At 45.3% G+C, this 14,666-nt stretch overlaps 1 protein-coding gene across 1 annotated transcript in view; it reads right to left on the bottom strand.

Moving 5' to 3' along the window:
- Positions 1-8,146, bottom strand: part of LOC124552498 (chaoptin) — a 231,614-nt gene extending 223,468 nt beyond the window's left edge. Inside the window, exon 1 of the mRNA XM_047126782.1 lies at positions 8,025-8,146. Coding sequence (XP_046982738.1) covers positions 8,025-8,045 — 21 coding nt within the window. The 5' untranslated portion in view covers positions 8,046-8,146. The remainder of the gene's footprint in view (positions 1-8,024) is intronic.
- Between the last annotated feature and the right edge of the window lie 6,520 nt (positions 8,147-14,666).

The following is a 14,666-nucleotide window of genomic DNA, read 5'->3' as shown; positions in this document are numbered from 1 at the left end:
GGCATTGAGTCAAACAGAGCTTGGATGGCGTGGACAGGTACAGCTGCCCATACAGCTTCATCACGATACCACAGTTCATCAAGAGTAGCGACTGGTGTATTGTGACGAGCCAGTTGTTCGGCCACCATTGACCAGACGTTTTCAGTTGGTGAGAGAACTGGAGAATGTCCTGGCCAGGGCAGCAGTCGAACATTTTCTGTATGCAGAAATGCCCCTACAGGACCTGCAACATGCGGTTGTCCTGCTGAAATGTACGGTTTCGCAGGGATTAAATGAAGGGAAGAGCCACGGGTCGTAACACATCTGAAATGTAACGTCCACTGTTCAAAGCGCCGTCAATGCGAACAAGAGGTGACCGAGACGTGTAACCAATAGCACTCCATACCATCACTCCGGGTGATACGCCAGCATGGCGATGACGAATACACTCTTCGAATGTGCGTTCACCGCGATGTCGCCAAACACGGATGCAACCATCCGTCGTGTGGGGCGTCGCATTGTCGTGCTGGAATTGCCCAAGTCCATCGGTATGCACAATGGACGTGAATGGATTCAGGTGATCAGACAGGAAGCTTACGTACGTGCCATCTGTCAGAGTCGCATCTAGATGTATCAGGGGTCCCATACGACATCAACTGCATGCGCCCGACACAATTACAGAGTCTCTACCAGCTTTAACAGTCCCCTGCTGACATGCAGGGTCCATACATTCATGACGTTGTCTCCATAGCGGTACACGCCCATCCGCTGGATACAATTCGAATCGAGGCAACATGTTTCCAGTCATCAACAGTCCATCGTCGGTGTTGACGAGCCCAAGCGAGGCTTAAGGCTTTGTGTCGTGCAGTCATCAATGGTACATGAATGGGCCTTCGGCTCCGAAAGCCCATATCGATTATATTTCGTTGAATGGTTCGCACGCTGACCCTTGTTGATGGCCGATCATTGAAACCTGCAGCAATTTGCCGAAGAGTTGCACTTCTGTCACGGTGAGTGATTCTCTTCAGTCATCGTTGGTCCCGTTATTACAGGATCTTTTTCCGGTCGCAGCAATGTCTGAGATGTGATGTTTTACCGGATTCCTGATATTCATGGTACACTTGTGAAATAGTCGTACGGGAAAATCTCCATTTCATCGCTACGTCGGAAATGATGTGTCCAGCCACACGTGTGCCGACTATAACACCACGTTCAAATTCACTAAGTCTTGGTAACCTGCCACTGCTGGCAGCTGTAACCGATCTAACAACTGCGCCAGACACTGGTGTCACATAGGCGTTGCCTACCGCAGCGCCGTATTCTTCCTGTTTACATATCTCTGGATTTGAATACTTATGCCTATACCAGTTTCTTTGGCGCTTCAGTGTATTAACGGCCTCAACACAAAAATGGGAAATTTTATACGGTTATGTTATTTGTAGTGACAATATTTATAATTCAGAAATAGTGAGAAAATCCTCTGTTAACATAAGAAATTTTATATAATTCTGATATGTTAACTAACAGTGTGTCTGTTTAAATAATTGGCCAGATAGAAGCCAATTTTGTATCATAGCGTGTCTATCCTAAGAGTCATCAGGAGCTTTTTCGCTTGTGTTTAGGCGGAGATATGCAATTTCGTTTTGCAACGTGTAGCTTGAATCACCCCGAGAAAATACTGCCCATGAAATCTTCCCTGCGACACCCAGTGTCGACGTAAGGCGTCTATTTGCTCCATGTTAGATACAAAATTATTTTTAAAGCGGAATTTTACATGCCAGTTCGATAGAGTGGAACCAAATCAGTCAGGGGCGTTACTCGCTTTATCGAAGTGTGTTCACAGGAGCAGTATAACAGGAAGAATTACCAGTACTGCAAAAGCGACAGCATCACCCTGGCCAGCGCTGCCTGTCCCCTTCAAATATGCAGCTGCTCGAGTAATGCTTACTCTGCCCCACTTAATACACTACTGTAAACGAATGTCGGACCAGACTAATTTGGGAGCGCTCTTTGGAATAGGTGCGCAGGATTCCGCTTCAAAAATTATTTTGTTTCTAACAGGGAGTAAACCCACGCCTTCTCTCGACACTGGGTATCGCATGAAAGGCGTGATTTCAGCTACACATTGCAAAAACGAAACTGAAAATATATGCTGAAAAACCAGAGAAAATGATAGTGAGGACTGTTAGGAAATACACCCTTTAGAAAGACAAGTCGTCGTTTAACATTGTTCGAAAAATCTCTAAAATGCTTGACCAATTTACTCCAAATTTTTAAAGGATACTCAAATGAACATTTGTACAGACATGTACTATATATTTTTTATATATATAAATATATTGTAATTCTGTCAGAGACAGCAAAGGACTTGGAAGAGCAGTTGAATGGAATGGACAGTGTCTTGAAAGGAGGGTGTAAGATGAACATCAACAAAAGCAAAACGAGGATAATGGAATGTAGTCGAATTAAGTCGGGCGATGCTGACGGAATTAGATTAGCAAATGAGACACTTAAAGTAGTAAAGGAGTATTGCTATTTGGGGAGCGAAGTAACCGATGATGGTCGAAGTAGGGAGGATATAAAATGTAGACTGGCAATGGCAAGGAAATCGTTTCTGAAGAAGAGAAATTTGTTAACATCCAGTATTGATTTAAGTGTCAGGAAGTCGTTTCTGAAAGTACTTGTATGGAGTTTAGCCATGTATGGGAGTGAAACATGGACGATAACTAGTTTGGACAAGAAGAGAATAGACGCTTTCGAAATGTGGTGCTACAGAAGAATGCTGAAGATTAGATGGGTAGATCACATAACTAATGAGGAGGTATTGAATAGAATTGGGGAGAAGAGGAGTTTATGGCACAACTTGACTAGAAGAAGGTTGGTAGGACATGTTCTGAGGCATCAAGGGATTACCAATTTAGTACTGGAGGGCAGCGTGGAGGGTACAAATCGTAGAGGGAGGCCAAGAGATGAATACACTAAGCAGATTCAGAAGAATGTAGGCTGCAGTAGGTACTGGGAGATGAAGAAACTTGCACAGGATTGGGTAGCATGGAGAGCTGCATCAAACCAATCTCAGGACTGAAGACCACAACAACAACAAGATAAATATATATGTAATACATAAATCAAAAATATTGTGACCAAATATCTCGAAAAATTCGTGACGGATTTCAAACAAAATTTGTATACACATGAAAGTGCTGTTTTTTCCCTTCTAAAACTACGCGTTGAAGCTATTCCCTCAGATCTAGCGGTTTGAGACATGTCTCTCATGCTTCGTATACCCATGATCTGAACCGGTTTACTCATTCATTTCGAATACCTTCAATAAAGGTTTCGTTTGTAGTAACAATACAACAAAGTTCAAGGTAAAAAGGGGGCGGGGAATAAGAAGACACAGAAAGGGGACAGGAAATCGAAAAAATTGGAACCAAACTGCTGTGGTCATCGGTCCCTACGCTTTCACACTACTTAATCTAACTTACGCTAAGGACAACAAACACACCTATGCCCGACGGAGGACTCGAAGCTCCGACGGGTGGAGCCGCCTCAGACCGATCGGCAATCCCGCGCGGCAGGAAATGGACCAAGAGAAGGGCGAGAGGATGCACAGAGAGACGGATAGGAGTAGGAGGAGATGGACAGAAAGAAAGGCTGAAGGAGGTGATGTACAGTACCACGTAGAGCGAAACAGTACTAATGCGGATATGTCCCAGAAGATTTATTGCACTGCTGTAATCTGTGCGCCGGCTGGAGTGGCCGTGTGGTTCTAGACTCTACAGTCTGGAACCGAGCGACCGCTACGGTCGCAGGTTCGAATCCTGCCTCGGGCATGGATGTGTGTGGTTCGTTAGGTTTAATTAGTTCTAAGCTCTAGGCGACTGATGACCTCAGAAGTTAAGTCGCATAGTGCTCAGAGCCATTTGAACTATTTTTGTAATCTGAGCGCACAAAATCTTGTAAAAATGTTGTATTCCACGTCCTACTAATAACATTGTGTCTTATAATACAGGTAATGGTACGAAACCAGTCTCGAAACCAGTCTCTAATAAACATATTATTTGCAACCTTGATGGAAACCCTAATTAACAAATTACAAATATATTGAGTTACTGATACCGACACAATGTTGGAATTACGTAAAAATAAATTTGCCAAATCGTGGCAATCAGCGGACACCGTAGCCTGGCGTAAACGCTAGAATAGGAGGAAAATGATAATTGCGCTTTGAAAATAACTGCAAGTGCATGTCAGAGAGTACTTTCCATCCCACCTAATGTCAGGGCTCCTTCTTTTTGTTGTGTCTACTAGCGAACCCTGCAATACTGCGCAATTGCTAAATATGTATCTAAATTGGATATACGTCGTTCTCTGCTTCCCACCTGCCCTCTCTTTGCTCAGCTCCTCCACCTCTCTGTACATCTCCTCTCTATGCATCACCTCCTGCTCTTTCTCACCTTGTAGGGAATCGGCTAAAAGCCACACTCTGTCTCATCAATGTACCAGATCAACTGTCGTTAATCGTATTGTCTGAGGCGAAGATTGGAAACCAGCCCATAATTTGCCTAAACATCTACATCTACATTCATACTCCGCAAGCCACCTGACGGTGTGTGGCGGAGGGTACTTTGAGAACCTCTATCAGTTCTCCCTTCTGTTCGTGGAAAGAAGGATTGTCAGTATGCCTCTGTGTGGGCTCTAATCTCTCTGATTTTATCCTCATGATCTCTTCGCGAGGAGCAATATACTGCTTGACTCCTCGGTGAGCCGGCCGGGGTGGCCGAGCGGTTCTAGGCGCTGCAGTCTGGAACAGCGCGACCGCTACGGTCGCAGGTTCGAATCCTGCCTCGGGCATGGATGTGTGTGACGTCCTTAGGTTAGTTAGGTTTAAGTAGTTCTAAGTTCTAGGGGACTGATGACCTTAGATATTAAGTCCCATAGTGCTCAGAGCCATTTGAACCATTTGACTCCTCGGTGAAGGTACGTTCCCGAAACTTCAACAAAAGCCCGTACCGAGCTACTGAGCGTCGCTCCAGCAGAGTCTTCCACTGGAGTTTATCTATCATCTCCGTAACGCTTTCGCGATTACTAAATGATCCTGTAACGAAGGCTCTGGTACGGATCCCACACTGCTGAGCAGTATTCAAGCAGTGGGCAAACTAGCGTACTGTAACCTACTTCCTTTGTTTTCGGATTGCATTTCCTTAGGATTCTTCCAATGAATCTCAGTCTGGCATCTGCTTTACCGACGATCAACTTTATATGGTCATTCCATTTTAAATCACTCCTAATGCGTACTCCCAGATAATTTATGGAATTAAAGAGCGTGGAAAACCGCCTAAAACCCGCACCCACCCACGTTCGCAAAACTGCCGCGCGTATCTGGGCCTGGCTCACCCCCCTGTCCGACAACGTAGCGCGCTGAGCGTTAAGCTACACCAGTAGGTCTTGCAGAGTCTACAAACAAACGGCAATATGTGTCAAGGTAATTATAGCCCACAGAACTAATTGCTGTTATATAAATAAGACTGGTGAGACCTGAGTGCGTTTCTCCCCTGCTACGAGGTAGATTATTAAAGTTTTCGGCTAGCATTTGTATGGGCGACCGTCTGGGACTGCCGAATGCTGTTGGCAAAGGGGATACACTCAGGCCTTGTGAGGCCTACTGAGGAGCTACCTGACTGGAAAATAGCGGCTGCACTCACGAAAACCGAAAATGGCCGAGAGGTGGTGTACGACCACATGACGCTTCATATCGGCCTCCAGTGACCTCTATAGGCCGAGGACGACACGGCGGTCGGTCGGTACCATTTGGCCTTTCGAGGCCTTATCGGACGAAGTTTAGTTTTAGTTTAGTTGATACGCCCTGGTCGGCGCGACGGAAAGAGCACAGGAAGGTAATCAAAAGATCGTTGAATCAAGCGCGTATGCGGAATTGTTTTTTATTTTCAGTATAGCGGAATAATTTTCAATAAATCGTATGTATTAATATTTTCATAAAAAGCCGACACGGAACATTTGGGACAGCAAATATTTCTCCAAGAAAGGATTGTTCTTGCAGCGTCCATGAGTTCTACTTCTTTCGCCGTCTCCAAGAATGTATTGTAATTAAAGAGTACAGGGCGTGTTATCTCGTTAGTTTCATTTTGACCTTCGAGCAGCTCTCGGCAGCTACACGCGATTTGCAGGCTCTTGGTGAAAATGAAATCGCATCCCGAGATCACTGCATCAAAATACGTTCCGGTTGTACTCGTACATCACCAGCTGTCCTCGGCTATATTTTGCGAAACGACGCGTTACGCGTGATTTCTTGCCAAACTGTGGGATAAGAGTGAATCTTTCCTGAATGTAAGCCAAGTTTGTTTTTCTATAGAAACTTTAAAACAAGAATGCAATTGTAAAAGTACAGCGTTTACACCGTATGTAAAATGCCGAGAAAAATACTGCTTCTCCTGTTTTTACGATGAATATCACTACAGATCATAACTGTAAAATAATAAAAGCGTTTAATTTTATATACGAAGTTCTCGCACACGCCTTGGATCCCTTCCTGGGAATTTATTTCTAACCCCAAAATTTTCTTTACATTTCCTTTTCACACCATTTTAATAGCAATAACTACAAAAAGTCGAAGATTATTTAAGTTTATTTGCAGTGTAAGAAACGTAAACATTGAAAATAAAAAATAGTTTTTGCATCAGGAATCGACGCCACGACAGTGGGATTACCGTTATGGGCACTTTTCACTGCGCCAGCCGCTACCTGGAAGCTACGTCAATATAAATGGCACACACCTCGCCCTACCCGAACCAAAAACACTATTTTTTTCTAAACAGTTGGCCATCTGTAGCTTCCACTTCTGTCATTTTGATTTTTGGCCAAGACCTGCATATACAATAAATTTCGACGAAATCGGTGGTGATGAATAGGCGCAATCCCCTTATTAGTGATGAATTTCGTGAAGGATGTCCAAGAACTGCTGTTACCGATGCAAATATCCCCGCTGTTGGTGCAATAACGCCTGAAGAATATCGACGGACGTCTTATAAATTTATTCGGGCGACATTGGGCGTTGACATGAGTCAAATCCAAAACATCTTATAACAACAGTTAGACGTGAGAAAACGTCGCTATCGATGGAATCCACATAATATGACTCCCGATAAAAAACAACAACACACTGACTGGTGCAGGAAAACTCTGCAAAAGTTTCAAGGTGGCGCTTCAGATCCCGTTTGCAATATCGTTGCTGTTGATCAATCGGCTCAGTGGGTCTTTAGAACACATCCTAAGCCTAGAAACGTCCGGTGAATTCTCAGTACGGGAAAGAAGACTGTTGATAGTTAAAAAATGGCTCTGAGCACTATGGGACTTAACATCTGAGGTCATCAGTCTCCTAGAACTTAGAACTACTTAAACCTAACTAACCCAAGGACATCACACACATCCATGCTCGAGGCAGGATTCGAACCTGCGACCGTAGCAGCCGCGCGGTTCCAGACTGAAGCGCCTAGAACCGCTCGGCTACCGCGGCTGGCTTTTGATAGTTTGCTCTTTTCTTAAGTAGGCCATATTGGCACTAGAAGATCGATGTACTGTTATCGCCGACTGGTATACAAATGTCCGTCTAACACATATTTTTGAAAGAGTTCGTGGAAATAATTTTGCATCACGACAATGCATCATTACATACAGCAAAGCTGACAACTGAATACTAAAAGTAAGCACCATGGATCCTCGACCTAACAGCCCTGACCTACTACCTTACGATTTCCTTTTATTTCCAAAATATTAGAGAATAAATCCTCGGAATAACTTTTTCGTCGAGTCGGTAGAACATTACAGAAGCCCGCCCGGTTTCTGTAGTGCCTCGGCAACTGTGACATCATTCCTTTAAGGAATGGTTTCATAGAACGCAAAAGTGTGTTGATGTCAAAGGCGTGTATTTTGAAAAACAATAACATCGTTTAATACCAATCGTTGTTTCGTTATCTACACATGTCGTCACTGACACCGCAGCCGCCGGGCTGCGGGCTACTCACCAGGTCTGCGTTTAGCGGCATCCTGAAGACTGCGGCGCCGGCGGTGGACTGTCGGCGCCCGCTCCCGCGGCCCCTAGTCTAGTCGTTTCGGCCGCCACTTGCCGGGCTTCCTAAGACCCCGGAAGGCTGGCGCGCCGCGATTGGCTTAGCGCTGCTTGCGTCACGGCGCCTACCTGCGACGCAGCTAGGAGGGGCGCGGGGCTAGGCGTTCCTTCCTGCCGCCTCCACGCCCGCTGCGGAGTAACAACCGCTCCTAGTAGTCGGCTGGTTCTATTACTGTCGTCGCTGTACAGGCAACAGAGAGGCTTCAATGCAGGGAAAGTCCATACATACTAAAAAAATATATATTTATCTGTGTATGTTTGTATGTGTGTATGTTCCACATCTCCTATACAACTGGATCGATTTCAACCATGCTTGGTACACATATCACGAACTATCTGAGAAGAGCCACTGTGGGGGTAAGAACCACCTATCCTTCAAAGGGGTGGTGTGGAATTGAAGCGTAGCTCATAACGCTCATCAAATCTCCTCCTCCCGAACAGGCCGTGAAGGCCCAACGGTATTGACCGGCCGCCGTGTCACCCTCAGCTCATAGGCATCACTGGATGCAGATACGGATGGGCATGTGGTCAGCACACCGCTCTCCCGGCAGTATGTTAGTTTCCGAGTTCGGAGCCGCTACTTTTCAATCAAGTAGCTCGTCAGTTTGCCTCAGAAGGGCTGAGTGCGTCCCGCTCGCCTACAGCGGTCGGCAGACCAGATGGTCACCCATCCAAGTGCTAGCCCAGCCCGACAGCGCTTGACTTCGGTGATCTGACGGGAACCGGTGTTACCACGGCGGCAAGGCCGCTGGCCAACGCTCATCAACTAGTCACACTATACTCATCCAGTATATCCAGCGTTTGAGAATGAGAGCTCTTAGTGACTTGCAACAAACTTTACACATAATTTCAAATTAACAAGACTTTTTTTCGTTGACGCCCCCACAAAACGATAGAAGGAAAAAAGTTTTTCGCTTGCGAAATTTTCGCTGTTCGTGCAGTAAAACTCCCGTGTCAGGCATGACTTCTTAGTTTACGGTTTAATTACTAGTAACTCTATTCGCAGCGCATTTCGCAGATAGTATCCAAATATACCACTGGCTGTGCCTGCAAAATTACATCATTCTAGTACTCACAGTACAGTGCATATGACGTCAGAAACATTGAGCTCAATGAAAATGTGACTGCAAGACAAAATTCGCTACAGGTAGAGTTAAAATATGTGTACAAATGTGTTGAATATAAGTGAAAAATGTTAAATATATGTGACACTTGTCCATGCGGTCAAAGCCAGGACTAAGAAGTTCCTCCTGAGCCCCTATATCGACCTCAACGAAATTTCGTACGTTATTTGTGTATTGTGTATTGAACTAGGGATCTAGAAACGACGGAGAGGCTCCGTCCCACTGTAGCCCTCAGTGGTTCACAACCCCACAACAGGTCACAGCAGTCCACCCACCCCACCGTCGCCCACACCGAATTCAGAGTTATTGTGCGGTTTGGCTGCCACCGGGCGGATTCGTGTCGGGGGCCGGCACGCCTTCCCACTCGGGAAGCAGTGCGTTGGAACGCGCGCCTAGCCGAGCGGGCTGGTGCACATATAACTTGCTTACTGTCTCGAAAGAAATACGGGTACTATGACGTAAGAACCAGCAATTTCTTATTAGGCCAGGTGTGATGATGTAGAGAGAGAATGGGGGAGGAGGAGACGTACAGACAGAGAGGAGGAAACAGGAGATGATCATAGACAGGGGGTGGAGGAGATACACAGAGAGAAAGGGACAGCGTGAGGGAAATGAACAGAAAAGGAAGACAAGGAGATGGACAAAGAGAGGATCAACGAGGAGATGCACAGGTAAAGAAAAGAGGAGGAGATGGACAGAGAAAGGGGACAGGATGAGATGCACAAAGAGAGTGGTAAGAGGAGATGGACAGAGAGGGGGCAGGAGCAGATGGAATAATAGAACACTGGAACAAATACACAACCAGGCAACACCAGGTAATTTTACACTGACGAGGCAAAATGTTATATCCATATGCTTAATAGTGTCAGTCTCCAGAACTGGCTGTCATGCTGAGGACTAGAGTTCCCATTGCTAAACCTCATCAGGCCGGCCGCGGTGACCGAGCGGTTCTAGGCGCTTCAGTCCGGAACCGCGCGACTGCTACGGTCGCAGGTTCGAATCCTGCCTCGCGCATAGCTATGTGTGATGTCCTTAGGTTTAAGTAGTTCTAAGTTCTAGGGGACTGATGACCTCAGATGTTAAGTCTCATAGTGCTCAGGGCCATTTGAACCATTTATAAACCTCATCCTGCCACCCGAGGAGCTACTTGACTGAGTACTTGCTGTCCCGAGGTCTGAAAAGCCGACAGAGACGAGAAGGGCGGAGTGCTGAATCCCCCTCCCCCCTCTAAAACATCACCATACCGCATCCAAATAACGTCATTGGCTGAGGATGACTTGCGGTCGGTCCTGTTTGGCCCGTGTGAGGACAGAGTAGCGGGGCGGAGCTTTGCTTTGCCTTTTTTTGACTTCTGTACCTCAGTCGGTGAAAACATAATCCTTGCAGGACCACTTTGTTATCCATCTGCCTGGCTGTCTCTTAGCAGCACTTTTGCTTAGGAACGGGTAGATGTATCAAGTTGAAATTTATGTCAAATACAAAGACCTACGGTCCTTCGGCGGCGTAAAATATCTAAGCTTCCAAGTCGAACGTATTTTGATACTCGCGAAGACACCCATCAAAACGTAAAGATGAGCTCTCTGTATACATAATTAAGTTTGCATAATTAAGTTCGCACGGAATCCTCAGAGTGCGAGTCCTACTCACACTTATCCATGGCTTTTTTGTTTCTTTCTTTTTTTTTGCGGCAGTGACCCTGTGTGCCGACAAGTTAATCGCAGGTTTCTGGAAGTATATAGCATCACATGTTTACGCACAACACAGGCAATTCCCGTAAATTACAGATCGGTGGTTTCGACATACGAAGCGGGGCCCAACAGCGTCCCAGATGTGCTCCACTGGATTCAGGTCAGACGAATCTGGTGGACAGGACGTCAACGTGAGTTGAGTATCATGCTCCTCAAACCACAGTAGCACGATTATGGCATTGAGACACGAACAGTTATCCTGCTAGAAGACGCATCGCAGTCAGAAAAGATACCGAGGTGGAAGGGAAGCCGGTGGTCCACAGTAATGTTCACATAATCCACAGTCGTCATAGTTTGGAAATCTGTGGTAAGCTCCTTTGGAACCAAACTGCTGAGGTCATCAGTCCCTAGGCTTACACACACCCATGCCCGTGGGAGGACTCGAATCTCCGACGGGGGGCGCCGCGCGAACCGTGACAAGGCGCCCAAGACCGCGCAGCTGTCATAGTTTCTTCGATTACTAGGCCTATATGGTAGGTTAATGACCGCCATAGCATATTCTTGCTCCCGACGGTCTACGTCAGTGGCTCCGTGCACGTTTCGAGCAGCCGTCCGCTGGATGACGGCGCATCCGATTGCGATGTAACTAGAAGGGTGATTCATCCGACCGGGCGACAAGTTTCCACTGATCCACGGTCCAGTGGCGATGATCTCTTAGTGTCATGCGATCGGCACGGAAACACTGAGGGCTCGTCTGATGTGAACCCCACGTTGAACAATGTGCCCTGAGCGGTGATGCTCCGAAAAGCCTGTGCCTGCACCAGCACTGTCGTCAGATGCGCCACGTACCGCCGCCTGTCCTGCTTTACAGGGAGGGCACGTCTCCGACCTCCTCTTGCGTGATAAGGCGTGGCTTCAGACACTTTGCACAGGTGCTCGCGAGAACAGAATGCAAGCTATCGACCTGCCTCGCCGTTTCCGAGATACTCGTTCCCGGGAAAGAACAACCTGCCCTTCGTCACGGTCAGTCAATCTTGAGCGCTTGTGGCTCCTATCGTGACTAGATTAATTCCCCTTTTGTCACTGTTCCGTCTCGCGGTGGGCAGTGGACATATTGTTCCCGCTCATCAGTGGATACGCACAGAAAATAATTCGTAACAAATATTCAAACAAGCAACTCGCTTCTTACTGCACCCAAATGAATCCCTGATTGAAGTTTTGAATTTTCCCGTTCTACATCTACACTTTATTTCACTTTTGCCAGTATTCTCAAAAATTTTAGAAAAAGTAATGTACAGGCAGCTTCTCAACCATCTGACCACAAATAACATACTATCAAGAACACAGTTTGGATTTCTGAAGGGTTCTGATATCGAGAAGGCTATTTACACCTACAGTGAAATGTACTTAATTCATTAAATAACAAATTACAAGCAGCAGGTATTTTCTGTGATGTGTAAGGCATTTGATTGTGTGAACCACAACATCCTTTTAAATAAATTAGAATTCTATGGTGTCACGGGCAGTGCTGCAAAATAGTTCAAGTCACACCTCACTAACAGGAAACAAAGGGTGTCAGTGCAAGGGACTAGTGAATTAAGTCATCAGTCATCATCAGAATGGGAAGAAATTACATGTGGTGTCCCACAAGGATCCATCTTAGGGCCATTGCTTTTTCTTGTGTACATTAATGATCTCTCATCAGTTACACTACCAGAAACCGAGTTCGTTTTCTTTGCAGATGACACAGGTATTGCAATAAATAGTATGTCGAATGTAGTTCTAGAAAGATCTGCTAATGATATTTTCATGTGTATTAATAAGTGGTTTAAAGCCAACTCACTGACATTAAACTTCGAAAAAACTCACTATGTGCAATTCAGAACCTGTAAGAGGTTTTCACCCAGGATGTGCATAAAGTATGAAGAAGAGCAGATAGAAGAGGTTGGCAGTCTTAAATTCCTGGGATTACAACTTGATAATAAATTCAGTTGGGAGGAACACACCACAGAACTGCAGAAACGCCTTAACAAATCTGTATTTGCAATTCGAGTGTTAGCAGACATAGGCGACATAAAAATGAAAAAGCTTGCATACTTTGCCTACTTTCATCACATAATATCATATGGTATAATATTTTGGGGTAGCTCTTCAAGTCAAACAGAAGCGTGTAATACGTATTATTTGTGCAGTAAATTCACGGACGTCCTTTAGAAACCTCTTCAAAGAACTGGGTATACTAACTACTGCCTCTCAGCATATTTACTCCTTAATGAAATTTGTCCTAAATAATATATCTCTTTTTCCAACAAGCAGCTCAGTTCAGACATACAATACCAGGAACAAAAATTATCTGCACAAGGACTTAAAAGCACTTACTTTAGTTCAAAAAGGGTTCCACCAATCAGGAACACTCATCTTCAATAATTTGCCAGGAAACATGAAAAAATTAGTTACAAATAAAGATCAGTTTAAAAGGAGCCTGAAAGACTTACTAGTGGCCAACTCCTTCTACTCCATTGACGAATTTTTTAATAGAAACAAATGCTGTATATACTCATACTATTAGTATTGTTATTTCAGCTTAAAAGAATGACATGTTCCACATCCACGAGGATCTCCTCAGCACGGATCTATGGAACGAAAAACTAATCTGATCTAATCTAATCTAACCCTGTACTACTACTAGCCATTTCCTTTTCTGTTCCACTAGCAAAAAGATCGATGGAAGAACGACCGTCTATATGCCTCTCTATGAGCACTAATTTCTCGGATCTTATCTTCGTGGTGCTTACCCGCAATGCATGTATGCGGCAGTAGCATCGTTTGGCAATCAGCCTCAAAATCCAGTTCTCCAATTTATCTCAGTGGTGTTTCTCGAAAAGAACGTCGCCTTCCCTCCAGGGATCCCCGTCTGAGTTCCCGGGTTGTCTCCGTAACAGTTACGTGTTGTTCGCACCTACCGCTAACAAATCGGTCAGCCCACCTCTGAATTGCTTCGATGTCTTCCTTCAATCCGAACTGCTACGGACCACGACCAACCACCAGCGCCCTATATGCGGTCTTCTTTACAGATCAACCATTCTTTCCTAAAATTCTCCCAATAAACCAAAGTCAACAATTGGCCTTTCCTACCACACTTCTCATATGCTCGTTCCATTTTCACATTGCTTTGCAACGTTACGACCAGACATAAAAAGACTGGCCTATGTCAAACAGGACACTAGTAATACTGTAACTGAACATTACAGGTTGATCTTCCTACTCATTCGTATTATCTTACTTTTTCCACATTTACAGCTAGCTGCTATTCGTCACACCCACTAGAAATATTGTCTAAGTCGCTCAGTTTATATACACAGAGAAGAACAGCGGTCCTACACACTTCCCTGGGGCGCTCCTGACTATACCCCTGTCTCTGATGAACACTCGCCGTCGAGGACAACATACTGGGTTCTATTACTTAGGAAGTCTTCGAGGCACTCGCATATCTGTGTACGTATTCCATATGCTCGTACCTTCGTTAACAGCGCACAGTGTGGCACCGGGTCAAATGCTTTCCTGACATCCAGAAATACAGAATCTGCCTGTTGCCCTTCATCCATGGTTCGCAGTACATTATGTGAGAAAAGGGCAAGCTGAGTTTCGTACGAGCAATACCTCCTAAAACTATGCTGATTCATGGACATGAGCTTCTCTGTTTCAAAATAGTTTCTTATACTCGAT

The sequence above is a fragment of the Schistocerca americana genome, chromosome 10, assembly GCF_021461395.2.
Source record: "Schistocerca americana isolate TAMUIC-IGC-003095 chromosome 10, iqSchAmer2.1, whole genome shotgun sequence".
NCBI classification, from domain to species: Eukaryota; Metazoa; Arthropoda; class Insecta; order Orthoptera; family Acrididae; genus Schistocerca; species Schistocerca americana.
Note: the sequence above shows the minus strand (reverse complement) of the source record. Positions and strands in the feature narration are given on the sequence as shown.